Raw genomic sequence first — 26,010 nt, 5'->3', positions numbered from 1 at the left:
GGGTCCTTTGGAAGAGCAAACAGTGGTCTTAAGTGCTGAGCCATCTCCCCAGTGTCCCACTTGTTTTGTGTGTCTTAGGTGGGTCTGTGCATCTGAGTGCTGTGCCCCTGGAGGCCAGAAGAGGGCACCAGACCCTCTGAAGTTAGAGTTCTGTGCAGTTATGAGTCACCCTATTCGGGTTCTAGGAACCCGGTAAAGGGTCTCACCCATCTCTCCAGCTCCCACTGTTTGTATTATGTGGGTTTCCAAAGTCCATAAATAAAAAGTAAGTTACATCAATTATAATTACATCACTAATGATGAACACTGGAGTTGGGGTGGCTACTCCTTAGTGTTACTTCTGTCCAGAGTTTATCTGCTCCAAGGATACTAACAGCTCATTCCTTTTCTCTCTCCCTAATAGAAAATTCTTAACCTGAAGTCAGATGAACACATCTTTAAATTTCTGAAGGCCAAGTTTGGGTTTGGAGCAACAAGGTAGGACTGGCAGGAGAGCATGCCCACAGTTTGATACCGAAGCCAAGGGGCGCTTTACCCTGGAGCCCTGAAGTTTCCTCGCCCGTCTTGAATGTAATATCTTGCTCTGCCTTCCTTCCCCAGGGATTTCGATGCAAATCTCTATCTGTGTGAAGAAGCCTTTGGCCTCCTGCCTCTCAACACATTCCAAAGGCTCTCAGAGACACTGCTTTTTTACGCGTACATGTTCGTCCTATTGGTCACAGTGGTCACAGCGTCCGTTGTGGCCTTTCATAATCTCAGGTAGGACTTTTAACACTTTGATGAAATTGTTCTCGATGGGAGATGGGAGAGGGAGGGAGGGAGGGAGGGAGGGAGGGAGGGAGGGAGGGAGGGAGGGAGGGAGGGAGAAAAGGGAAACAGCAAACACAGCATCAGAGCACTGTTCCTCTTCAAAGAGGGTACACCCAGTTTCAGGTAGACAGAGTGCTGAGTGGGCTGGGTTCTGTGGGGCTGGTATACTTGGGAGTGTCCCTCTCTGGTGAGTCGGGTGACCTGCTAGTCACTACTTTCTTGTCGAATAGGAAGACCTGCTGTGAGGCTGCTGGGTAACTGAAAACTGAGACCCTTTTCTAGGCGTTGCCATCACTACCCGTTGTTGGTATTGGTTCGTGAGTCTGGTTTGGTTTCAGTGATTAGCTCCATGTGGCTTTCTTCTTCTAGATTAGCCACATGCAGCCTGGGCCCTGCGACCAATAGCGCTACAGTGTGGCGCAGCACAGAATAGTGAAATAACTGAAAACATGGGGTTCTGTTTTGGGTCAGTGTGTACATGTGCGCGTGTGTGTGCATGTGTGTGTCTGTAATCCTTTTTGGTAACTCCATCACACGATTCTCAACTGAGAACTTTACATTTGGTGACACAGATCTGTAAGCCTAATAACTCAGGAAGGCAAAGCAGGAGAATCGCAAGTTCAAGGCCACCCTGCGCTAAAACAAGTTCAGGGCCAATGTGGGCAACTTAGACTCAAAATAACAAGGGAAAAGAAATGAGCCCAGTGATCCGTCACTTATCCAGCATGCTCCAGGCCCAGGGTACCAGAAGAATTAAGAGATGATTATTGTTCATTTGTTCCCCCGGTCTCGTTTGAAAGTTCATGCATTCGGTATGGCCATAATTATGAGTATTACTGAAACCTTTATGTACTCATTGCCTGTATTTACAATGTACACACCTCCCAGTCTACGGAGGAAAGAGCACAGTGAAGCGACATTAAGAGTTAGTACTCAAAAAAAAAAAAAAAAACAAACAAACAAACAAAAAAAAAGAGTTAGTACTCAGTGTATAGGAACCATTCACACGATTGAGCTGTATCACGAGCACACTTTTAACGATAGCGTCGTCTCTTGGATGTAAGTGATAAAGCGTTGGTAGGTGGATGGCCTTCCATCTGTCAACTGAATTCAAAGTTCAGGGATCCTTTTTTTTTTTTAACTCTTGTTTGTTTTTAAAAACTTGAAAAAAGTACTAATAGGAACTCATAAAACCTCGAGAAAGTTCTCCCATTCTCAGGCATCTGCACAGGGCTTGTCTCTGTTACTCTTGGTCCAAGACTTGAATCGGTTGAAGTTTTTCCTTGGATTACAGTCTCCCATGGGATCGCAGTCATTGCACTGCTGATTCGGTGACATTTGTGTTCCCACCTCAAGCCTCAGATTCGACACTGATGGCACCGATGCGTCTCCTCGTCGGGGAAACAGCAAGGTTTACCTAGGTCATCGCTACACACCCAGAGTTAATGTTGCTCACTGGCTGTTTTCTGCAGTGACTCCACAAGTCTGCAGCCTGTGGATCAGACAAGAAAGCGTGTGGTTGACCTGAAGCCAGAAGCCGCATACAACCTGATCCACACCATTCTGTTTGGTGTCTTGGCGTTGAGTACGATGAGGTACTTCCCGTCTCGTTTGATTAATTTTTTTTTTCTTTTCTTTTTTTCAGAGCTAGGGACCGAACCCAGGGCCTTGCGCTTGCTAGGCAAGCGCTCTACCACTGAGCTAAATCCCCAGCCCCTTGATTAACTTGACAGCTCTTTGACTGATGTTATCGAGCAGTGTCATCTGGCAGTTGTCTTTGTTGATGATTCTGTCCCTGTGGCTCTGCCCTTCAGTGTACTCGTCCCTCCGTTAAGCAAGCATTCCTCAGTGGTTTCCATGTATGATCGCCCCTAGACTGAACAGATGAGTCACGCTCTGGCCGATGGCTTCTGCGCAGACAGGGCTGTCTGGTCACTGTGTGCAAACTCCCCCCTCACTTGCTCTCGAATCGCCAGGCTCTCTCCCGGGCAGCTGACCCGTGCTCTGCCATTTCAGGATGAAGTACCTATGGACCTCCCACATGTGTGTGTTTGCGTCCTTCGGCCTGTGCAGCTCTGAGATCTGGGAACTGATTCTGAGGCTGGTTCATCTCTGCAACCCGAAGAGGGTTAGTGTCGTCCCGTCTGTCAGTCGGAAAGGTTTCTCCTGTGTCTGTGCCTTTTAGCATTTCAGGGGGTGCCGGGTGTTGTGCGGAGTGGATTATCTTTCATAACTCATTTAGGTTTTTGACAATTTCATGCATGTGTATAATGTACGCTAGCTCCTCCTCATTATCCCCTCCCTCTCCCTCACACCCCGATGAGTCCCCTCTGTCCTAGTGTGCTTTCTGTTGCTGTGATAAACCTCCATGACCAAAAGTGACTCTACCTACCTTTCACGTCCCAGGTCACAGTCCGTCACAGAGAGAAGTCAGGGCAGGGACTCGAGGCAGGAATAAATCACAGTCTGGTCATCAGTTACATTTAATTCACTTGTATTTTCACATGTCAGATACATTCACTGTATACAGAACTTGGGAATGTAATAAAAAGCAAAATTAAAACTTTACAATAGGTCTGCTGTCCAGAATTACGATTGTGATTAAGACATTCTCCTAAAAAGTAATTTACCACCATCTGCGTATTAAGGCTGGGCAGCCCGTAACCAAGAACACCATTGGCAGGGTGGTAGGCACCATGTGCATGCTCAGAGGCAGACTTTGAGGCCCACGAGTCCAGAGACATGTGATCTAAATAGAGCCTTTGTCCCACAGATCTGGGTCATGCGGTACTCGGTGCCCGTTCTCACCCTGCTGTGCCTGTGCTGTAAGGTAAGGCTGGTCTCCCTCATCCTTCGTTTGTGGCATCCGCAAAGGCTACCTTTAAATCTTGTTGAGTTGGCATTAATAGGAAATCAGGGTTTAAAAACCTATAGTTTTTAAGCATTAGGGTAAAAAGGCTATTCAGAAAAGAAAAGAAAAAATTTTTAAGCCTTCCTGTTAATTTCAACTCTTAATGGAAGCAAGATTTTGAAAATGTTTCCAGACCTATTCTGAATCAAAGAAGGCAGAATAGATTTCCCCTGGTGTAGAGTGAGCGGTTTTAAGACAGGCCGATGTTGACCTGCTCATTTCATTAGCGCTCATTAGGAGCGCTGGACACTTGTAATAAACCATGTAAGGTAGTGTGTGGGGCAGGGTGTGGTGGTGCCCACCAGCAGTCTCAACAGGAAGGCCGGGATGGGAGGATCCGCTGTTCAAAGCCAGCCTGGGCTTCATAGCGAGACCCCAAAAAAAACTAAACAACAAAAAGAAAGGCTGACCGCTCCCCCAACGCAGAGACGTGTTACTGAAGCAATGAGAAATGCCGCAGTCTCCTCTAACTGATCTGGCAGAGTCCCCAGACACCCTCAGAGAGACACTAGCCACTTGGTGATGATTCCTTTGTGTTACATTTTTCAGATTTATAAGCCATGAATTTTTATCTTGGAAAATGGCACAAAGTATTTAATCTGATTGAACTCTTAAACCAAACCTAACCATATGTATATTGTTGTTGTTGTTGTTGTTATTTATTTTATTATTTGTTTTGTTTTGATTTTTTTTTTTGAGACAGGATTTCTCTGTGTGGGCCTGGCTGTCTGAAACTCATTCCGTAGACAAGGCTGGCCTTGAACTCAGAGATCCGTCTGCCTCTGCCTCCTGAGTGCTGGGATTAAAGGCGTGCACCACCACCCGACCATATTTTTTATATTTTTTTGTGTGGTTTTAAGTTAGAGCAGTAGACTGGAGGCTACTGTGGAGTGGCCCCAATTTGTTAGGGTGTTCAGGGGAGCGTCAGCCTGCAGCTCAGGCTCCAGACGGCTTCCGTTTACCGAAGGCTTTAGGCTTGGGAACTGTATTTGCTAATCAGTTGCTGTCAGAACAGCTGCCACCATGGGCAGAGCCCACGAGCTCCAGGAATTTTACTCTCTTATGTAAAGAAGTGAAACAAGGTTAAATAGTTAAAGAGCAACTTGGCAACTTTACATGGAATTATGAGGTTTGAACCTCTGCCCTCAGTGTCGTTCTGGTGTCCCCACCACAACTGCGAGAGCAGGGTAGTACTGGGGACTGACTCTGTGTGTGTGTGTGTGTGTGTGTGTGTGTGTGTGTGTGTGTGTGTGTGTGTAGATCAGAGAACAACTTTGGGAGCCTGTTCTCTCCTTACATATTTAAGTATGTATGCCTGTCTGTGTATATGTGTATGTGTTTGCATGTACTTGTGTATGTAAGAATATGTGAATATGATATATTTGTGTGTGTGTGCATGGTGTGGGTGTGTGTACAGATGTGTGTGTATGTTTTGTATGTGTATGGATGTGTGGGTGGATAGATGTGTATGTATGAATGTGTGTACGTGTGTGTGTGTGTGTGTGTGTGTGTAGACTGAGTTCTTCCATGAGTTCTTCACTACCTGTTGAAATCTGGTGAGTTTCCTTTGTAAAGCTGTTTAAGGACTTGGAGATAAGATTTAGGAAGGTTTAAAGAACACAGAAAACATGCTCTAGAGCTTTGCCTTTCAACCATGGTTAAGGCAGCAGCAGCAGCGCCTATGAAGTAGGAAATGCAAGATGTGGGCTGCCCTAGACCTCCTGAGTCAGAAGCTCATGGTTCAGCCATGGCGATGATGTGCAGGCATCGAGTTCGCAGAGCCTGTTGTGCTTCCTAGGACTTTCTCCTGTGATAACCATGTCCTGGGCTGCTGGCCTGCACCAAGCAGATCGAGTAGCAAAGTACCTGCCTTCTAGCTCCTTGATGGTGATCACTCCTCCCTGTGGCAGCCTGTCATTTCCAGCATGCTACATACATTCTGCCTGCCGAATAGACTAAGAGCAGTCCCCTTGCCTCCAAGAACCACTGCCGTAGGGGACCAGGGCAAGCACTAGGAAAACCTAACTCATCACTGCTGCCACCAGCAGTCCTGGGGTCAGAAAGTTGGGACTCCAGTGAGTTTCTCAAGAGTGTTTGTTGCAGAGGCCTTAGGCAGGCGACCTGATTCCTCTGCTCATGCTACATGAAATCCTTTAGCCACTTCAACTCCAAATCTGCAAAGTAAAACCAGGCATGGTGGCTCATGCCTTTAGTCTCAGCATTAGGAGACATAGGTATCTCTGTTAGTTTAGCAGCCAGCCTGGGCTGCAGAGTGAGCGAGGCTTTGTCTTTTAAAGAAAGAATCGTAAAGTCTAAGACCAGAGAGACTATGAGCAGTGCAGACCTGAGGAGTTGCCCCCGACAGTAAAGCTGTTTTCCATTCTGGGCCGACCAGGAAGGCCTTCTGCAAGTGACGTGAGTATTTATTCAAAGCCTGGCTTCAGTTTTACTGGCAGTTACACTGTGCACCGTGTTCTTTTCTCTAGGGTAATCCTGTTCAAAGGGGAAGCAAGGCATGCGCTAGGCTCCTCAGAGCCAGAGATTAAAAGCATTCACTCTGGTTCTGATTAGCTTATTGGATTGTTGAAATCCCAGCTAATCTATTGCATCCTGTTAAAAAGTGACATTTAGTTTTTTATTTCCATGTCAGTGAAGGAGTTTCCTTCAGGACAGATTAGATTGTAACATTCTTTCAAGATCCACAACTTTAACATTAGAAAACTATCCAATGTCCATTGAATTCACACATAGACCAAAATAATTGGAACATTATATTAAATAAAATGTTGTATCTTGTTGATTACCAAGTGACGGGCACCACAGATTTAATCCCCAAAGTATTTAGTAGAGTAAGTCAGGAGTTTGAGGCTAGCCCGGGCTACAGAGTAATAATCTGTCTCAAAATAAGAATTAATGGGGGAAGTGTTGCCTGGTCCACCATCATTCAAGAATAACTAGGATTAAATTGATTAATGTACTAGAATTTACATAAATAAATGGTGGATTGGATGGGAATATTCTTTTTATACTCAGTCTGCACAACCTTCCATGACATAAACTGACCAATGTCTGAAACAGTAAAGTCTAATACAGTAGATGCTCCTGGAGATCTGATGTCCAGCCATCCTTTCCTATCGTGACAGCATGCCTAGTAACGTGTACCAAGCCGTTTTCCCAAAATTCTAGCACCAGAACAGAGTCCTGACAGTGCAGAGAGAAGGGGCTGCATTTAGAAGCGAGTTCCAATGTGCAGCCCTGCTACTTAGTCAGCCACCAACAGATCTATCCGACGGGGATGCTCCCAGCTACACCATCTGTCTTGTGAGACGGGAGATACCCTGTGTGCTGAAAGCCCTGATTCTTGTATGCGAGTGACTCTTAGGTCTGTGCACCATGTGCATGCAACACCCTCAGAGGCCAGAACAGGGCAGCACATCACCTGGAACTGAATTACAGGCCGCTGGGAGCTGCCATTATGGGTCCTGGGAACTGAATCCAGGTCCATCCCCCTGCAAGAGCAGCCAGTGCTCTTAGCCACTGAGCCATCTCTCCAGACCCAACAAGAGTAGTGTTGTTGTTGTTGTTGTTGTATAAATAAAGTCTTACTTTTCTCCTACGCCACCACATAAAAGCCTGTGTAAGAACTTCCAGGATAGGGGTTGGGGATTTAGCTCAGCGGTAGAGCACTTGCCTAGCAAGCGCAAGGCCCTGGGTTCCGTCCCCAGCTCCAGGGGAAAAAAAAAAAAAAAAAAAAGATCTTCCAGGATAACTGGAAGCTCCGGGGCTTCTGGCTCATCTGTGCAGACTGGCGCAGAGGTAAAGCCGTTCCGGGCTGCAGTTGTCCTTTGTGTTTGCCCCCTGAGTACATCAGACACAGCTTCCCTCTCTCTGTTACTTAATCTTAGTGACAGCTACAGGGGTGCATTTTCGTTTTTTGTTTTGTTTTTAATTTCAGTCCTGGCCAGGAATGATGGATGAACTCTCCGAGTTGAAAGAATTCTATGACCCAGATACAGTGGAACTGATGAACTGGATTAAGTAAGAGGAACTTTTTCTTTTTAAGTTGGAAACCTTGAATGCTCTTTTAAAGTCAACGGTAGATCTCATTTGTTTGAGGGGAAAGTTTATTTTCTACTACTTAAGAAACATCCTTTTTAATCAAGCTTTGCTTTAAAACTGTGAATTTGAAAGGAACTCTTCCTTTCAAGAACTGTCCTAGCTGAGTGCAGTAGCACACACTTATACAGGCAGAGGCCATGAGTTCAAGGCCAACCTGGGCCACATAGCAAGACCCTATCTTTAAACAGCAAAAGAATTCTCTGCAGCTGCATTCCCTGAAGGAAAGAGAGCACTCATTTGAAGTGGAAAATGAGATCAGAAAATAAACTCCCAAAAGCAGCAGAAGCAAGAGTGCGGTTTTATTTACCCATGAGGCTTAGCAGTTGCGAGCATGCACTGCTCTTGCCAAGGACCCCAGCTCAGGTCCTAGCACCGACACCTAGAGCTTACAGCCACCAGTTTCAGGGCATCTGACGTCAGTTGCTGGCCTCCCCAAGCCACTGCATTCACATGTGCATGCCCCACATGGACACGTACACATATTTAAAAGTTTGCTTCACTCACATTTCTACTTTTTGCTGATTTTATCTTTATTATTTTCATCTGAATCCTGTTCATATTTGCTGTTAATACTCACACACACGAAAGTGTCCTTTCCTTGTTTCAGATCGTAGATCACTGCAGGCTTCATCAAACTTACCTCACTGCCTAAGCTCTTGGCTTAGAGAAAATTGTGTCTTATTTAATTTAAGACTTTTTTCTTTTAGATTTTATTTATTTATTTTATGTGTGTGAACACACTGTCACTGTCTTCAGACGCACCAGAGGAGGGCATCAGATCCCATTACAGATGGTTGTGAACCACCATGTGGTTGCTGGGGATTGAACTCAGGACCTCTGGAAGAGTAGTTAGTGCTCATAACCGCTGAGCCATCTCTCCAGCCCTAAAACATTTTTTCTTAGCTGGACATAGGAGTGCGTGCCTTTAGTCCCTGCATTAGGGAGGCAGGTGAGTGTCTGAAAGTTCAAGGAAGGCCAGCTTCATCTACAGAAAGATCTGTCTCGAGTTTTTAAAAATTAATTAACTAGAAAATGAAGCATTTTTCTTTTTTAAACTGTTTTAATTATATTTTCGTGCGGGACGTTTTGTCTGCCTGTGTATCGGGTGCCCTCAATGGTTGTGAGCTCTCATGTGGGTCCTCAGAATTGAATCCAGGCCTCTAAAAGAACAAGTGCTCTTAACCACTGAGCTATCTCTCCAGCCCGTAGAGCAGATCTCACATACAAAACAATGTCGGAATGCCCTGGTGTGGTATTGTTCTTGGTTTTGGGTTTGTTTTTGTTGTGGGTGGTGGGGGTGTTTTGTTGTTTTTTCCCCCTTTTGGTTTGGTGGGTTTTTTTTTTCTGTCTGTCTGTCTTTCCTTCCTTCCTTCTTTCTTTCTGTCTTTCTTTCTTTCTTTCTTTCTTTCTTTCTTTCTTTCTTTCTTTCTGTTTTTGCTTTCCTTTTTTTCTCTTTTGCCCGAGCTCGGTTGGTTTACCTCAGCCTCCAGCCTCAGGGTGACAGTGATGGGCTTCAAACGGACTGTGACTCTTGATGGCACAAACTTATCTACCTGAGCAGCATGCCCACGCCCTGTAGAGCAGGCTCTCCTGTTTTATAAGCACAGGTCACCTGTGTGCCATAGGTGACCGTCACCTGCGCACCACAGGTGAGCCTGGAAGGCATCATCTGCCGTCTCCACCACTCAGAATTTTCACAGCAGCCATGACAGTGCTGACTGGCCAGGACCGGCCAGCACTGCTTCACCTTAAGGGATGACAGCTGCTTGGTAGCTTAGGTCTCCTGAGGACCACACGTGGGTTTTTTAGAGCCATAACCGTCTACGTGGTTTTGTCTCAGTGTCAGATTGGATTTAACTGGACACTGGTATTATTTTTGACATGTTTCTAGTGGGGAACAGCACTTCATCTTTATTAACTTTAAATCATGATGGGTCATATTGGAGTAAACAATGCTTTCGGCATTTATTATAAATAGGAAAAGGGTTATTCATTCATTTAAAGAAAAGCTAATTACTTTTGCACTAGCTAATCAATTAGATATTTACAACAGGTGCATCTGAAAGCGAGGTTAGCCCTCTCAGTCTATATTTTTTAAAGATTTATTTTGTCTTTGTTATATGCATGTGGGGATGTGTGCCTGTGTGTGTGTGTGTGTGTGTGTGTGTGTGTGTGTGTGTGTGTGTGTGTGTGTGTGTGTTTGGGGGGGTGCCTACAGAATCTAAAGAAGGGTACTAGAGCTAAAGTTGCAGGGTATTGTGTGTGCTCAAATTGAGCTCAGGTCCACTGGAAGAGCAGCAAATGCTCTTAGCCGCTGAGCTCTCTTCAGCCCTGCTCCTCTGTATTTGTAAGCTGATGCTATTGAAGGAAGGGCTATGGGATCCATCACGCAGATGGTGGACCCCCCGGCCTACCATCCTTGGAGTCTTTCCCTATGTTCCCCGACTTGCAGAAGTTACCGTCCAGACAGTTACAGTGGAGCCCTGGTTTCTCCCACTGTCTCAGACTCCACACTCATTTTCTAGTTTTTTCTCTCAAGAACCTATGTAGAGCAACATTTCTGCCTCTGCGAAAGTATGGGTGAGACGACATCCAGGTATGAAGAAGGCAGCATGAGGCTGTTCCTCCCTGCCGGGGACGGCCTTGGGAGAGCCCTGGCAGCTAACAGCGCCGCTCCCGGCAGCCTCTTTGTCACTCGCTCCTTTAGCTTGTTAGCCGATGGGTTTCTTCTACTACGACTACTTTCTTTTTTTATTTCTCAGCAACTGAAAGATTCATATTGTTCTAAAAATATTGGTTCCATTGTCATCTAATCTCGCCTGTTTTCCCTTAAAACTCTCAAATTGAAACGTTTTTTTTTCTTTTTTTTCTTTCTTTTTTTTTGTAAAAATAACTGCTTGGCATGTTTGTAAATTAAGCTTAAGTGATGATGAATGTATGCCAAAGTAGGGTCTATTTAGACACAAAATATGTTTGTTTAAATCAACATTCAAATCAGCTGCGGTCGGCAGGCTTGATTCTCTCTGTAAGGGAATACATTTAATAATCTTACTTTTTTAGTACTGGAGGTTGAGCCTAGGGTTTCGTGCACACTAAGCAAGAACCACTGTACTACTGCTAGCCTCAGACCTCGTTTTTTACCTTTTATTTTGAGGAAGGGTCTCACTAGGTTGCCCAGGGTGGTCTTCGAACTCACTCTGGCCCAAGCAGGCTTTGAACTTGGAGCCTCTTGCCTCAGCCATCTGGGTAGCCAGACTTAACAGGCCTGTGCCAGCAAATCCCACTTAAATATCCTCCTAACCTCTGATTTCTCGAGTCTACTTTGGCTCCGTAGTGGAGATTGGTCTCGGGGTGTGTGCTGCTGGGAGAAAAGCCTGCAGCTGGGCTCCCAGCACAGTCACTGAGGGCTGCCTGCACTCCTCCATGCTGACTGATCTGTCCTCGGGCTCTGTCCGCTGGCAGTGCGGTCTCGATGCTGTTGGCTAGGGCAAGGGTGACTCGTGGGTTCGGGAGACACACCAGTGGTCTTCCATGCTAGGGTAAGAAGACCCTTGTCACAAAGTGTGGAGAGGAGGCTCGCCATCAGTCACCAACCCCTTCTCGGCTCTGTGGGACCCAGACACCTGCTCTGGGCCTCCTACAGGTGGGCTGAGGACACTGAAAGTTGCCATCGCCTTGGTGGGAGTTAGTGAGTGCCATCCTCTCAGGGAGCGCAGCTGAGATTTTCTACAGGCTTGAGAGAGAACCTACTTCACAATAGAGCTCTGGAAAGCCCTACGAAAACACTCGAGGGCCTTTACGTTACCAAGCCTTTTCACAGAAGTCGTACGCTTACTGGTGAACACTGGTAGCTGCCCCTCACAGCGGCGGATGGGCCTGTGTGCCAGCCCTGCTGAGGACCCTGTGCTCTTCGCTCAACCTCAGTTTGTAGGAGCCTCACGGGTGCGCTCATAACGTGTTTGCCATTTAGTTTCCTAATGGAACAGACAACGGCATTTGTACACCAGACCTGTAGCCCCATCTGCTTGGAAGGCAGAGTCAGGAAGATCAACATTCAAAGCTGCAAAGCGAGGTCAAGGCCAGCATGAGCCACTTGAAAGATCGAAGCCTGTGTTCTTAGCACTTGGAGGTGGAACCAGGAACAGTGACTGTCTAAGGTCACAGCCACACAGAGTTGGAGGTCAGCCTGGGATGCATGAGAGCTCAACTCAAACAAACAAGGGAGTCTTGTCTTTTTCTCCCCCCTCCCTTCCTTCCTTCCTTCCCTCGGTCTTTCTCTGTAGCCCTGACTTTGTACCACAGCACTCAGGAGATTTTAATTATCCACATTGATGTGAAGACATGTTAGTTCGCAGGGACCTTTTGTGAAGGCCAGATCCCTGGATATGGAGCCCCAACAGCCTCCCAGGATAAGGGGCTGCCGACTCCGCTTGGAGCCCAGCTGGAGCTCCTGGCTGCCTGTTGCCCACCGCGTACTCTGTTCCGGTGTGCCTTACCTAGTGACATTTTCCTGACTGTAGAGATCACACTCCTGGGTCTTTCTGCTTCTTGTGCCTCTCAGCCAAAGCCAGGCAGTACCTTAAAGGCTCTGAGTGAAAATAGACAGTTTGTTTGCTTCAGCAAGGTTGACTGGAGCAGCCGCCTGGCCAGGTCATATATGCCTTGTGCCAGTCTGTCCTGGAATAAATGTAACCTGGAAATTTTCTTAGGCCATTAGGATAGACCTGTAGATGGGAATATTTTGAGGGATAGCCTTTTAATTCTTTACCTTTAGGAGATTTTCAGTAGAAGTACCCTCTTTGCAGTCAAAAAGCCTGCCATGTTTAGAATGTTCTCGGCACAACCAGAAAAGCACACAGTGAATCTCTTTTGCTTTGAATCAGAGTGGGAAGAACTGTTGTGTTTTAAAGATGATGTTCTCTAAGTTCAGACTTTAAGTGAACCTTACCTATTAACTGTGCATGAGTGTCTGCCTGCCTGTACATACGTGATCCACAGCATATGTGTGCAGTGTCTGCCTGCCTGTACATACATGCACCACAGCATATGTGTGCAGTGTCTTCAGAGGCAGAAGGGGATATCAGATCCCCAAAACTGCAGTTACAGACCTGTATACTCCCGTGTGGGTGTTGGCACTTGAACTGGGGTCCTCTGGAAGAGCAGCCAGTGCGCTTAGCCACTCCAGCCCCCTGCCCAAACCTTTTCTATGTAACGAACCATTTCTCCCGTCTTCATAATTTTATAAACTTTTTGAAGTCCTCAGTTTTGACGTTTGCCCATCAGTTCAGCAGTAATTTACCTGTGGAAGCTTGGCAGTTCAAGGCCAAATGAAACCTGCCTGCCATCCAGGGACACCAGGCTCCTTTTTCTGTATATCCTAAACCTATGTTCTGCAGGAGACCTGCCATTCTGGGCTAATTGCAGTGGAGTGGCTCATACCTTGGAGAGGATCCAAGGGGACTGAGACCGGCCTTTCATTCCTATGCATTCCTGTTAGCAACAGTGAAGCTATCCAAAACTGAGACTGTAACTATAATCTAGACTCTAAATGTAGGATAGGAAGATAGACCTGGTCCAGGATTAGTGTTAAGTGAGCATTAACTGAAGTAAACTGAATTTCCCCGAGTTCTTACCCTAAGGAATTCTCTACCTACGCATGCCTTTTTATAACCGTCTCCCACCCTCTGACCATGTGGGACCAGTGTCAGATGTCCCTGTAAATTGGGAATCCGGGGACATCGCGAACGCTGTCTGTTCTGTGCTCCTGGAACTGCTTTTTAGAACACTGACAAGCCCATCAGGCCAGCCAAGCTCATGCTAAACTTTTCTCGGGTGGGATGCAGATTTTAGACTTCAGTGAGGGCGAGAGAGGGTGCCGACATGTCTGTCAGTCTTTCCTCCCTCATTGTAATTCCATCCGCTTTGCCCCCTCACCCGAGAATCCTTATTGGAACGCAGCAGTAGATGGATGTCATCGTTAGGGAGAAGCCTCAGATGTTCTAAAAGTAACTTGGTTGTAAGTGTCATCACTCGAAGCACGGTGTGTCTTGCCCCCAGACACCCATAGGCCTCTGCTGGTCTGCATCCAAGCTGTCTGCTTAGCTTTTAGTTGGAACACAGATAGGAATGTGAGGAGGCGTCCCCTGCGCCTTACCAGCAGAGCAGGCTGCAGGCCTTGTTTCCCGAAGACTGCAGTAGCCTGCTCCAGCTTTCTTTTGAAATTTCCAATAGCCTTCATGATTACCTCCATCATCTTAGCACAAATCAGCGAGCCTCTTATTTCTTCGCTTCTCCATCTTTTGTTTTTGAGACAAGGTCTTACTATGTAGTGATGGCTGGGGAGGAACCGGCTATTCGAACCAGGCTGGCCTCGACTTCACAGAGAGCCACCTGCCTGCCTGCCGCCAGAGTGCTGGGATTAAAGGAGTGCGCACAGCCATACCAGAAACCCCCCTGTTCCTTAACTCAAAAATAAACATGTCTTGGGACATTCCTGGTGAGCATCTGGAAAATCCCCATTGGGGCCAGAGGCCTGGAGTCCCTAATAACAGCTCCTAACTTTCCCCCAGAGAGAGGGGAAGTAAGTCAGCCACTACGGCTCTTGTTCGTCCAACACATCTGTCAGCCCATCGCCCAAGAAACTGAAACAACTGGATGCTGATTTTGAGGCTAGCCTGGGCTACGTGGCAAGACTTAGTGTGAAAATTCAGAAGAAGAGGAAAAGACAGATCCTTTCTCTCCAGGGCTGAGGGAAGGGACGTACCTCCCACGTGGTGTCTTTTTCTGTGTTCTCCATCACAGCCCACTAGAACGCAGAGGTCGGAGCTTAGATAATTTTGCTGCTTTAACCCCATGAAATCAAGTCGTGATCAACTGCATTTTCCTGACTCCTCACTTATTTATTTTTTTTTACTTTTTTGTGTATGAGTCTCCACATGTGCATGCATGTGTGTGTGCGTGTGTGTGTGCGTGCGTGCATGCGTGTACGCATGGTACATGTATATGCATCATGTGCATGCATTACTTGAGAATCATAGTCTCTGGAATGGGAGTTACTGTCGGCTGTGAGATGCTGAGCGGCTGCAGGGAACTGAACCTGAGGACCTCACAAGAGCACCCAGTGTCCTTTGACCATGGAGCTGCCTCCCAGACCCTTCTCCTGCCTTTACTCCCAGCTGCCCTTTACCTCAACAGCAGTTGAGCTCCTGAGATCCTTGTTCCTCTCTGCCTCCCTGGGCAGCAGCAGAGGCTGGTATAGAGAGCTCGCTGCCTGCGTCCTAAAGCAGTCCATCCTAAAGGCCAGCCCCTCACGCTGGAAAGTTAGACGCTCCCCCCCCCCCCCCCCGCCTCTGTTGTAGTGAACGGAGAACAGAAAGGAAGCAGGTTGAAGCTGAGGCAAGAAGATCTCAAGTTCGAGGCTACACGCCATGAGAATGTGTCAAATAAGTAAATCAAGTTCACATAAAACTGGATGTCAGTCGGTGCTGTTCATCTGTGTGACCCCTAACTCCCCAGACGCCCCCTCAGAGCTGAGTGATTCTGAGTGGGGGAGATGTCTACTTGGGAATCTTGGTGTCGGGTTCACTCACACTCTGAAACCTTGTAGCTCCAATACACCGAGGAAGGCCGTGTTCGCTGGAAGCATGCAGTTGCTGGCTGGAGTCAAGCTGTGTACAGGACGGACGCTGACCAACCACCCACACTACGAAGATAAAAGTCTGAGAGAGCGGACCCAGGCGGTAAGGCCCATCTTTGCCTGTGCCCAGCTCTCAGTGCCCTGTACTGCCAGCAAGGGCAGAGGGCAGGTCCCCTGTGCCACGAGAAGGGGCCAGAGGCCAGAGCATGGGGGCATGGGGCTGGCAACTCCTGAGGCTGCCTTTTAAGGGCTGGTGCAAGCACACGCTCCTCTTAGGTAAGGAAAGGGCTGAGAGGATAAATGTCTGGATTGGTGGAGCTTGTGATTTGGAAAGGAACGGAATGGAGGTGGAGCATACTGGCCGAGTCTCATAAATCAGCCCTGGGCCGTTACTGGTGAGGCAGGGCGGTGTGGGGGTGTTTGCTGCTACCGTTGGTTTAAATGGATAATACAGTCTCACAGTTCAAAGTTCAGAGCATACTGAAGGGAATGGCCTGAAACATGTTCACCTCATCCCTGCATCCCTACTCCCCTCGGCCTTCTCAGGAGGCAGATAGCATGATTGTCTGTCTGTGCGTCTGCATGTGCATATGTACACTTGACTGCGGTGCCCACAGAGACCAGAAGAGCATCCACTCCCCACTGAAGGGGAAGCAGTCATGAGCCTCCTGATGTGAGTGCTGGGAACTGAGCCTGAGTCCTGCAAGAACATTGTACGCTCTGAGCCTCTGGCCAGCCCCTGCTTCATAAGTCGTTAAAGAGCTAAGGTTTCATATGACTGAAATGACAGCAGATATCCCCATGTTTGGTAGGACAGAAGGTTCCAGCTCCACTTAGCCTGCAGAGCTACAGAAAGACAGCTGTGTGCCACCTCCCTCAGAGGTACTGGGTCCCAAGGTCAACAATGCTGGCCTTCAGTCAGGACTCTGAGTCTTCAGAATGTCTCAGCCAGGGCCACCTCTGTGGCCTCAGCAGGTGATAAAAACAGATCTCTCCCAGCTCACCTGTCCCTGTGGGGGCCTCACCCTTCATCAGGCCCTCACACACAGCCGGGTATCAGGAGTCACAACCGGGTGCTGTACCCTAAGCTAACTTTTCTCCTCCGGGGTGCATTGTCGTAGACTTGAAGGGGACCGAACACCCCTGGGGAAGGCTGCTTATTACTACAGGTTCCCTGGGGATTCTCCAGGGAAAGCAGTTGAGGTAGAGGATGAACCGCTGGGCCCCCTGGGGTTGTGGGATACAATGTAACAGCCAGAAAGCAATAGGGCCTGCTCCAACTGAGGCCAGCGCCCTTTCCCATTTGCCATTGGGAGAAGCCAGCCTCCCTCTTTAGATACACATGTGCCCAATGGAACTGCCAACCTGCTTGCTTGTCTGGTAGACTCAACCATGTTTAATAATTCTTAGAATTATAAGATGATTCACTCTGAATCCAAGTCTTTTGGGCACTAAGCTAGAGATGTTCAATTTTCCATACATCCCCCCCAACTTCAGACTGATGGACAGGATGAGAGCGGCCTGGGTGGCAAGGGGATTTGAGTGTCAGGTCTCAGCATCGCCCCACAGGGATGTTCCCTCTCTTCCTCCACTGACCCCATGCAATGGAGAGGCTGTGTCCACTGTTGCATTTTTATCTATCTCATTTTGAAGGTTTATCAGATATATGCGAAGAGGTCCCCAGAGGAAGTGCACGCGCTCCTGCGGTCCTTTGGCACCGACTTTGTGATCCTGGAAGACAGCATCTGCTATGAGCGCAGGCACCACAGGGGCTGCCGGCTGCGTGATTTGCTGGACGTCGCCAATGGACATGTGAGCATGTGGCTTCCTTGTCTTGGAAGCTTTCAGAGAGGGTGGAAATCCAGCATGAAACCCAAATGATACACATCACTGTACACCATATGTGTGTGAACAGCATTACAAGTCAGGCATTCGTAGAGGTCCTGCTCTTTAGTGACACTGGGGGGTGGGCTAAGGGACAGGAAAGCTCTGGATTCCCAGTTTGATTCAGGTAGAGCACCCCTGCCGGTGGCAGGTTTGCGTGATACACTGCATAAAGTTTGTTTGTAAAGGATGTTTTTCTGCTCTATACAACACATCTGCCTATGAACACACTGCCTGAGGGCGTCCTGTTGGCACGTCTTTAAGTGTCAGGCAGCGGGCCACCCCTTTTTCCCAGGCCCTGTGGCCCACACATCCTGCTTCCTCTTGGCCACTATCTATCTACACACAGCCTCAGGATAGCTAAGCTTGCCCTCCACGCAGAACAAGCTGTGTCTCCCTTGGAGCTGAGCCAGCTCACGGTAAACGGGGCCTTGTCCCTTTCTGGGTCTGGTGTAACTGATGGTGTGAAAGCCGACAGTGGAAACCAGCCTAACTCCGAAAGCACACTGTAGGTACAGGATTGGTCAGAGCTTTGCCAAGGAAACCAGTAAGCAGTAAGTGCCTTGAACTCAGAGGGCGAGCAGAACACAGCCTGCCCTGTGGGGTGTGAGCCTGTGTGTTATTTTTCCTCACTCGGCCTCTGAGTTGGGGGATTTTCTCCAACTCTGTGTGTTTAATGTTTGTGGACGGGACAGGGCAGTATGCTTTTAGGAACAGGGTGGCTCAGTTAGCTTTTTAATGCTGTGACAAACACCATGATTAAAAGCAAACTGGAGAAAGAAGGATTTATTCCAACTTACAGTTCACAGTCTGTCGTGAAGGGAAGTCAGAGGTTATGGGAGAATACAGCGCACTGAATTGCTCTCCATGGCTTCCTTAGCCTGCGTTTTTAATAACCACCTAAGACTAGCAGCCCAGGGCTGGCCGCGCCCACAGCAGCCAGCAGAATGTTCCCGTCAACTTGATTACAGCCAATCAAAATAGCATTCTCTCTTCTCAGATGATTCTAGTGTTGTCAAGGTCTGCCCTGCCATTAACGGTGGCAGATGTGGACTCACAGTTCTTTCTGGCCTTGGTTCACTGTTTGGGAGGGGAGCGAGGTGGACCATGGGGTCGATGAGTGGTTCTGACATTGATTCTCCTTTTTCCAGTGGGCATGGTGACAGGCACTTTCAGGACCAGCATTCATGAATCTAGAGTTGGAGGATTAAGAGTTCTTGGCCAGTGTGGCTACATAGTGAGGTCCTAGTCCCTGAAACCAGGATATGGGCTTGATGTAGAGGTGCATGCCTTTAATCCCAACACTCAGGGCAGAGGCAGGCAATATATATGGCTGCACAGAGAGACCCTGTTCTAAATTTAGACAGAGCAATAAACAAAAGCCAGGATGGTTCAGTAGATACCTAGGTGGCTGGCTGGCTGGATGGATGAGTGGGTGGGAGGGAGATGGATGGATGGATGGATGGATGGATGGATGGATGGATGGATGGATGGATAGATGGATGGATAGATGGATAGATGGATGGATGGAGCCCACCACCACCACTCACATCGTATCTGGGTTTGTTTTGTTTTCAGGAGATGGATGGGCCAGGAGAGAGTGACCCTGACTTGAGACCTGCAGACCACCCTCGCTTCTGTGAAGAGATTAAAAGGAACCTGCCGTCCTACGCAGCCCACTTCACTAGAGTGTTCCAGAACAAGACATTCCATGTCTACAAACTGTCCAGAAACAAATAACCGTGTCCGTTCTTAAACCACAGTGCATCGACAGCTGGTGGAGCCCGTGTCTGTGAGTCAGGAGCAAGACTTGAATGCTGGGGTTGCAGACAGCCTGCAGACAAGTCTTGCCACCATCGGATACGCCTTCCGCTAGCATCAGCCTTCTCCGCCGTCCTGTCTCTGTCTTTTCTCTGAGTGTTCTTAGCCTCACGAGTGTACCTGGCCGAGGCTGGCCAGGGATGCTGTTCCTGAGGGAGTGATGTGTGACTCACTGGGTGGCCTGGGAATGAAATGCTGGTGGTTGCCAGTAACCCTGAGCCCGCTGTGAGCGAGTGGACCAGCTGCACACTTCAGTCACCGACCCTTCACCACTGAGACCGCTTGGTGGCTTTTTAACAGTTGATTGTCCTGTCTCGTTAAAATTTTACACCATTTCCGGTTTACCATGCTTTCACATGTGTGAAGAAACAGATTATTTTAGATCTTTGAATCTTAAATATTCCACTTGTGCTCTGAAATGTCACATGTTCAGTCGCGTGTGACACATTTAGAGTGTGTGCTTGTTTTAATTCTGGGCACAGCAATCAGGGTGCTACCAGGCCAGGCATGGTGACACACTCCTCCTTTAATCCCAGCACTTGCAGGCAGGGGCAGGGGCAGGGGCAGGGGCAGGGGCAGGGGCAGGGGCAGGGGCAGGCAAATCTCCTGAGAGTTTGAGGCCAGCCTATTCTGTATAGTGAGTTCTGGGCCAGCCATGGCTATGTGACAAGACATAGCCTCATCTTAAGAAAGCAAAGTGTGTCCAGGCTTACGCTAGAAGTCTTTGAGGGGAATCCATCCATTTTTAATCTCTCTCGCAAGTAAGGTAGTTCTGCTTCACTTCTTACTCATTTCAGTTAACCGGGTTTGCAAAGCCTGGTAAACTCTTTGTGTTTTAGCCTTTGTAGTTTTTCTAGCCTACAAACTTGCAAAGTCTGAGGCGTTTTAGATGCTGTGCCTTGACTCCTAGAGTTCATGTGGCACTTCATTCTCTCTGACTTCTGGCCGCTAGTCTTCCTTCTTGCCCCGGAGACATCGCACTCCTCCTCCTCATGGGGTGACCAAGAGCCTCCAAGCCACACGGGATTTAAGCAGCAGAGAGGGGTGGTGAAAGCTGAGAGCTTTTGACGATTGCTTTTATAATTCACTTCTGATGGTGGGGGCATGTAAAAGCTGATGAGGCAGGCACATTGTCCACTTAATTAAATCAAGATAGCTAATGAAATTAACTTTCCCTCCCACTCCTGCCATTTGGAAGTGATTTAAATGTTTCTCCTCACAAGTTAGTGTGATAAATCCCCCTCGGGCATCGGCAGAGAGCATCGCAGAGAGCCTCGCGTGCTCCGATGGTCACCCTTTGGTTGCTGCTTGCTGCTTGCGTTCAAAAATGTGTTCCATTGTCTCATCAGGTGTGGAGTTTTTATGTAAAACTCACTTAAATAAGACATCAGCAGCCAGGTTGTTAAATTAAGCCATTGGAACTTTGGAATCCTGCCATCTCTGGACCTCTTAATGAGGTTGGAGACCACTGCAGTTTGGGCTAACACAAGGAAACGTGTTGGCCAATGCTAAAAGTTTAATGAAGCTGCCGTGCCTGCCGCCGCCTCGGGCACTGATGGAACACTCCCGGCCAGTGCCTTACCCTTAAGGAAGAGCAAGCACAGGTAAGGCATACGGCAGCGGGACCTGGCGACAGTCACTCGTGGGTGAGTTTGCATTCGTGTTAAACATTCCTGTGTGCGTTTGTCTAACCGCTTGGCGTTTGGTGTCCTGTGATCCAAGAGCCGTGGACTTAAACTTGGATGCTCGTCCCTACCGTGGTAACATTCATGCTAGTCAGCGCTCTGTCTCCACAGCACCATTGCTGCCAACCACAGTGAGAAGTGCCAACAACCAGTCTTCCCGCAGGCACTCTCCCCGTGACACTGTGACATGTACAGGACAATGTTAGAACAAAATGTTTCTTTAAGAATAAATTATATATTTTAAAAAATAGTTAAAATATTTGATTAAAGTAATTAGACTTTATCCATCTTATAAAACACTGCCTCAGTATCCCCGATAAGTCTGCTTACTGCCTGTAGCAACCTGGCCACAAAAATCTTGAACCAACTCATCTTGGACCCTGCCTAATTTAAGATAAATCCTCAGTCTGCCTCTGTGTAGCTTGTCCCAGGCTTTCTTAGCTGCAACATTAACTTGTTCATAAACAGCCGGGTCAAAAACAGCCGGGTCAAAATTTAGCTGTTGAGGTCTCACATACTGTCCCTCTCCTGCTAGCATCTGAAACACAATAGGTATCTGTTGTGGTTGATTGATCTCTGCAGTGTTTTGACACTGCTCAGCAAATTCTGATTTCCATAATAAAAAATCTCCTCCAGACAAGCACGCCCTTGCCAGTTGTTTTCAGTCCCCAGGAGGGAGGGCCTCCGCGGACCAGACTCTCATAGCCTGAGTAAATGGGGGCTGTCGGTTGGCCACACTGTGCACAAGCAGATTTTAATCCCTTTAACTGTTTAAATGCAAGAGGTGGATAAACTCTGACTCTTGCCTTGAGGACTGACCTGTTCTATAACTGGAAATGCAAAGTGAAATCCCTGAACATCCTCTCCTCTCAGCAGCCTCTTTCAGGGTCACTGTAAGGGAGATAAAAGGCTCTGCAGGGAAGGCCGGCTCCCACATGGCTTCCTGACCGCTGCTGCAACTGGCAGCTCTGCCTCTGTGTCTGAGGGGGTCCAGTCCAGCTCGGGGTTTTACAGGCTCTCAGCTGAGGAACCCACTCTGAGGATCCCAGGATCTCCCCTTGAGCCTGTGAGCTTGTAGTGTTTGCACAGACAGCAAAGTAGAAGCATGTCGCCGCTGCTGGATTTTCTCTGTAACTAACTTGTCCTTGAAAGGAATTTTGAGTTCTGCCAAGACAACAAGTGGCAAAGAATTCTCCTCCCTATAATACCTAGCGCGGCTTCCTCTTCCAGATGCTCAGTCTCCCACATCTAGGGTCTCCTCCCTCTCCCCCAGGGGAAGCTCAAACACTGCTTCCATACACAAAGGCTCAGCTGCAAAAGCAGGCACCTTGGCTTCATTCTCCTCTTCCTCCTTTGTCAGAGCATCCCCAGATGGGTGCTGCGTCCCTGTAACCCACTTCTCCCTCATGTTTAGAATCTAAACTATCTCCGTTAGTAATCGAGATCCAGAGACTAAAGATATCAACAGGCATTTTACTTGGTCCATGCACATCATAATAGATTTGAAGTCTTTTCCCAACCTTTTCTTTCCCACATTGTTAAATGTAGTAGTACCTAATTAAAATCTTAAATTGATCCCCAGTGGTGACTCATCCTCGATACCTGACCCAGTGCTCTGGGTTTCCAAAGGAAAGACACACACACACACACACACACACACACACACACACACACACACACACACATACACACACACACACACACACAGAGCCTTTATGTTTTGATAAGCCTAAAACAGCTCAAAGGCTGGGCCACTTGCTAACCTCCACATGGCTAATCCACCTCCCTCCATTATTCCCAAGTTATTATTTCCTAAGTCCTATACTCCATCGTGGCTGCTGTTGGGCTGTCCTTCCTACATGGTGGCTATGCTGTCTGTCCTGCACCTTCTCAGGCATCGGCGTCTTCCCTCTTCCACCTCTTCTGGCATTGCTGACCTCCTTCCTCTCTACGTTGGTCCTAAAGGTCCCACCTCTGTCTGCCTTGCCCAGCCATTGGCTGCTGCAAGTTTATTTGAGGGAGTGAGGATGATTATAGGAAAGACAGAAGACTCAGAGACAAAAGTTAGAATTGGGAGGGCTACGGGTCAATACCACATCAGCCTCAAGTTTGCTTTTCTTGGCCTTTTTATACTTCACAGTGCCATGGGAGACAAAGTCACAAGCTAGCAGAAACGACTGCCATTTACACAGGATATCCGTTCCCATCAGGAGGCCTTTCTCTTCCTTCCACCAAGATTAATAGAACATTCAGCCCCTTGCCTTGACCCTCAAATGTATTCTCTCATCGTTCAATGCATCAGCAGGCCAGGAAATCTGCCGGCAGACCCTGACCTGCCTTGACGCTGCCAGGCAAGCAGGCTGTCGCAGAGGCAGACGAAACGGCTCCTGACGCTCTCTGTAACCTAATCTCTCAGCAAATCATGTTTGATAATTTAAGCTCTGGTGAGGAGTCTAGCTTATGACCTTGTCTTTGAGCACACGGGAGGAAGGTAGATACACCCTTGGCTACAGCCCCCACACTGCAAGCAGAAGCCAGTGCCTGCCGTAGCCCTCACCTTCTGCTGTGTAGGCCCTGGGGACTGTTAGTAATAGTGTTCAGTTGTGGCTCTGAAGCACTAGGCCTTGCTTCTGAGTTCTCAGAAGAACCTCTAAGTACAACAGAAGTGCTCTTAATTAACTCCACTTCTGATTCCTCGGAGCCTCGAGTCTCCAGCAGTCTTGGGAGCCACCTGCTGCAATCCGGCATGTGGCCGCTGCCTTGCGTCTCCACTCCTGGTGCCAACAGGCCCCTGAGGCAGCCCACTCAAGGTGTCCGGGTGCACCTTCTGCTGCTGATGGTGAGCTTGGAGTCCCAACCACAAGAGGACCAGGGGTGTGGCTTGAGTGTTTACCTGGCATTGCACAAACCCTAGGCTTCACCCCCGGCACTGCAGCAGACAGAAAAAGGAATAATCTAGCAAAAGTTAAAATCAAATGCTTTGATAAGGTGGGTTGCTCCTGTCTGCAAGGACAGTTCGGTGGTTAAGTGCGTGTGTCACCTTTATAGCTTGGTTCTCAGAACGATGTCTGTCAGCACACAGCTGCCTACAACTCTGGTTCCACTCAGCGCCCACTCGACGCCTTCTTACACTGTCAAATAAGTAAAAGTAAAAGGAAGACCTTTATTTTTAAATAAAAACGCGGTCAGAAAGTTTAATAGACATTGAGGGGTTTAAAATGAAGGAGATGAATGAGCTTAAATCCCTTCGTAGAATTACCCTACGTGCTCACCCCACCTTTTCAACACCTGAGCTGGAAGCGGGGCAGGTGGCTCGGAGGTAGAGAGCCGGGCCGTTACCGGGTAGGGGCATTGCCTGTTTGTGGCCTCTGTTGGAAAAAACCTTAAAAAGAGCGTTTATAATTTGCTGAATTGTGTGGAGATTCTATACTAAATAAAGCTCTTTTCAATAATCTGTGGTGTCTTCTGTTGCTTTGAAGGTCGAGCTGGAGGAGGCGGAGGTCTCTGCTAATAGGTCTGGTCTGTCATGCTCTCTGCCCCTCTCTCCCTGCCTCAGTCTGTCTGACCTCCCTCCCTTCCTTTTCTTTCTCACCTCTCCCGTATCTTGCTATGTAACCTAAGCTGTCCTCAAACTTAGGATTGGAAGGCTTCAGCCTCCCGAAAACCTGGGCCTACGAATCTGTACCACTTTTAAAGAGTTATGTGTATAGGTGTTTTGCCTACATGTGTGTTTGAATACTACATGGTTGCCCATAGAAATCAGAAAAAGACATCCGATGCCCTGGAATTGAGCAACCATGCGAGTGATGGGAAGCAAATCTTGCTCCTCTGAAAGAATAGCCAGTGCTCTTAAACACACACACACACACACACACACACACACACACACACAGAGGCAGATCCTACCAGACAAGCACAAAGACCCAGGTTTGATCCCGAGAACCCATCTAAAACAAGCCAGATGCAGGGGTTGGGAGATGGCTCAGTGGTTAAGAGCACTGGTTGCTCTTACAGAGAACCCAAATTAAATTTCCAGTGCCTGCCCATATGGCAACTCACAACCACTCCACCCTCCTCTTCTGGACTCTGAGGGCACCTGGATGTGCATGGGCACACAGATACATAATTTAAAATCTACCAAGGCCATAAGCATTGCTGTGCAGCTACAATCCCAGCACTCCTACAGCAAGATGGGAGGAGACTGCGGAACACACTGCCGGGGCCAAGCACACATTAAAACCAGACAGACAGACAGACAGACAGAGAAACATCCTCCCAACAAAACCACATTAGGCACAGAATGGGATAATTTAAACAGTTGAGTTTTTCTTGAGGATTATATTTATATTGCCAGGAAAGATACTTTTGTGGAGCTGGAGAGACGGCTCAGTGATTACGAGCACTGGCTGCTCTTACAAAGACCTGGGTTCGATTCCCAGCACCCACATGACAGCTCACAACTGTCTGTAACTCCAGTTCCAGGGCATCTGACACCCTCTGTGCTCTGAAGGCGCCAAGCACAGAAGTGAAGCACAGACACGTAAAAATAAATGGAACTTAAAAATAAAATCAAGACACATTTGTGTCTGTGTGTATAAGCACAAGAAGAGAGTGGGAAAGGGAATTGGGAACCAGCCATTGACAGAGACAAGACTGTCAGCTTTCTTTCAGGCCGCCCTCACTTTGTGCTGTGTGATTGACATGTGCAGATGTGTGCACATGCCCAGAAGTGCATATTCATAAAGGGGAGACGTGGCTGATTGAGCGTGGCTGTGTGGGAGAGGGAAGGGGGTACAGGAAAGTGATTTCAGGCCCCGCACAATAATTAGAACAGCAGTGTGCTAATTAAGACTCATAAATTGAATGAAACTATTAGCATTTTCTCAGAAGAAAAGGTGGATTTTTTTTCCCTAGGAAGTGACACCTGTGAACAATTATCTCTCTTACCATTGCTACTCAGATCATTTACATAAGCTGTGCTCATTTACAGCTCAGTGATGTGGGGTTTCCAACACCTGATCTCACACTGGGCCTCCCTCCATGGCTGGGGTACTACTGTGGGAACTGGGGGTAATGGTCAGTACAGCCATTTTGGGGAAGCCCTGTGTAGGGTAGTCGTCTGTTTTTGTGAGCAGTCCCCCAGT

At 47.9% G+C, this 26,010-nt stretch overlaps 1 protein-coding gene across 3 annotated transcripts in view; it reads left to right on the top strand.

Annotated features, from left to right (window-relative positions):
- Window positions 1–24,320, top strand: part of Dpy19l3 (dpy-19 like C-mannosyltransferase 3) — a 66,842-nt gene extending 42,522 nt beyond the window's left edge. For 2 of the 3 annotated variants that reach the window (XM_087555190.1, XM_087555192.1), the window contains exons 11-19: window positions 404–477; window positions 601–759; window positions 2,283–2,405; window positions 2,827–2,938; window positions 3,584–3,640; window positions 7,677–7,759; window positions 15,447–15,579; window positions 17,130–17,288; window positions 18,939–24,318. In XM_087555190.1, the coding sequence (XP_087411316.1) occupies window positions 404–477; window positions 601–759; window positions 2,283–2,405; window positions 2,827–2,938; window positions 3,584–3,640; window positions 7,677–7,759; window positions 15,447–15,579; window positions 17,130–17,288; window positions 18,939–19,100 (1,062 nt within the window). In that variant the 3' untranslated portion in view covers window positions 19,101–24,318. 3 annotated transcript variants of the gene reach the window in all.
- The last annotated feature ends 1,690 nt before the right edge of the window (window positions 24,321–26,010 follow it).

This window comes from Rattus norvegicus, chromosome 1 (assembly GCF_021556685.1).
Source record: "Rattus norvegicus strain SHRSP/BbbUtx chromosome 1, alternate assembly SHRSP_T2T, whole genome shotgun sequence".
NCBI lineage: Eukaryota > Metazoa > Chordata > Mammalia > Rodentia > Muridae > Rattus > Rattus norvegicus.
The sequence above is the reverse complement of the archived record's forward strand: the minus strand, read 5'-3'. Positions and strand labels throughout refer to the sequence as shown.